The sequence below is a fragment of the Fragaria vesca genome, linkage group LG7 (assembly GCF_000184155.1).
Source record: "Fragaria vesca subsp. vesca linkage group LG7, FraVesHawaii_1.0, whole genome shotgun sequence".
NCBI lineage: Eukaryota > Viridiplantae > Streptophyta > Magnoliopsida > Rosales > Rosaceae > Fragaria > Fragaria vesca.
The window spans coordinates 14,587,468-14,589,180 of NC_020497.1; the positions used below are offsets into that span (position 1 = coordinate 14,587,468).

At 38.9% G+C, this 1,713-nt stretch overlaps 2 protein-coding genes across 2 annotated transcripts; both read left to right on the forward strand.

Moving 5' to 3' along the window:
- Positions 1 to 6: 6 nt before the first annotated feature.
- Positions 7 to 993, forward strand: LOC101306378 (probable S-adenosylmethionine-dependent methyltransferase At5g37970-like). The gene is made up of 3 exons (XM_004307293.1): positions 7 to 86; positions 233 to 891; positions 976 to 993. The coding sequence occupies exons 1-2, from the start codon at positions 12 to 14 to the stop codon at positions 632 to 634; spliced, it is 477 nt and encodes a 158-aa protein (XP_004307341.1). The 5' UTR covers positions 7 to 11; the 3' UTR covers positions 635 to 891; positions 976 to 993.
- LOC101312208 (probable S-adenosylmethionine-dependent methyltransferase At5g37990-like) lies at positions 733 to 1,323 on the forward strand. Its single transcript, XM_004308714.1, has 2 exons — positions 733 to 891; positions 976 to 1,323. Exons 1-2 carry the CDS (start codon positions 733 to 735, stop codon positions 1,321 to 1,323), a joined length of 507 nt encoding a protein of 168 aa, XP_004308762.1.
- The last annotated feature ends 390 nt before the right edge of the window (positions 1,324 to 1,713 follow it).

Sequence of the window (1,713 nt, forward strand, 5' to 3'; positions counted from 1 at the left end):
GAGAGAGAGAGATGGCAGCAGATGAAGTATGTCCTATGAAAGGTGGGGATGGCCCCAATAGCTATGCCAAGAACTCCACATACCAGGTTCTTGAACGCTAACCTTTACTAGCTACGTATAGAGTGATATCATAATAATCATCTCTGCTTCAAATAAATTAACTTCTTGTATCGAGTTGTAGGAAATTATTGATAAAATGACCATCAACTAAATGCAACATTCAAATTTGCAGAAAGCAGCGGTGGATGCTGCAAAAGAACTTGTAAGCAAGGCAATTGCAGAAAATCTTGACCTAGAATTCTTGTTAGCTTCCAGCAGTACTTTTCATATTGCGGATTTGGGTTGCTCTATTGGACCAAATACATTTTGGGCAGTTGACAACATTCTTGAAGCTGTGAAATTGAAAATTCAAGGGATGAAAAAGTCTCCCATGACCCTTGAATTTCAAGTTTTCTTCAATGATCATGCCCCTAATGACTTCAACATGCTCTTCAAATCACTCCCTATGAATAGGCAATATTATGCTGCTGGTGTGCCAGGTTCGTTCTATGGTCGCATTTTTCCTAAAAATTCATTTCACTTTGTTCACTCTCTACTGCCATTCACTGGCTCTCTAGAGTGCCAAAAGCTGTAGTGGACAGAACCTCTCCTGCTTGGAATAAAGGAAAAATCCAATTCTCTTATTCCTCGGATGAAGTTATAAGGGCTTTTGAAGCTCAATTTGCTGAGGACATGGAGTGCTTCCTGAATGCGAGGGCACATGAAATTGTGCATGGAGGACTCATGGCACTTATTGTTCCAGGCCGACCCGATGGTACCCCTCATTCAAAATCTTCACTGAATGTGATCTATCACATTTTAGGATCTTGCCTCATGGAAATGGCAAGGAAGGTAAGCAATTAACAAGTTCTCTATCTCGAGGTTAATTTGATTTGTTTTAGGGTATGCCAGATCATATCTATTTGTTTTCTGCAGGGAGTAGTTAGTGAAGAGAAAGCGGATGGATTTAACATACCAATGTACTACATGTCTCCTCAAGAACTGAAAGCTACTGTAGAACTAAATGGAAGTTTCACTATAGAGTGTATGGAAAACTTACCTCGTCTCTCCACAATTGACGATGTCACTGAAAGTGCCGAACTCGTTGCATCTCATGTTAGAGCTGTCACGGAGGGTCTCTTCCAGCAGCAATTCGGAGACGAAATCTTAGATGAGCTCTATGACTTGTATCTTACCAAACTCGAAGAGCAGCCTTCCATCTTTGACCCAACAAAGGCTATTAACTTTCTTCTTGTGCTTAAACGCCAAGGCAAATTGATTTGATCGAACAAGCTGTTTTGGAATCAATATATCGTTAAACGATTTTTAAGTACTTAATTCATTGTCCAAATTGCCATCCCCTTGTAACATTATTCCTTTTTCTTAAAATATTAATCCTAATTAAGAAAGAGCAAGTAAATCGCTAGGAACTTTTAGTCAATAGGTGATTGTGAGTACGTAACTTAATTGGGCCAGTTATTTACCTTATAAAATTATGCATGGTATTGAACAAACATTAATATGACACTAGAATTACTATACATGTCACTAAAAGGGCAAAGGCAAAATCAAAGCGAGGCAAAATCTGATTCATACAGTTCTAGGGAATAGTATACTGCTAATCAAGCTAGCTCATAACACATGCATGTTCTTGCATCCACAAGAGTTGATCTC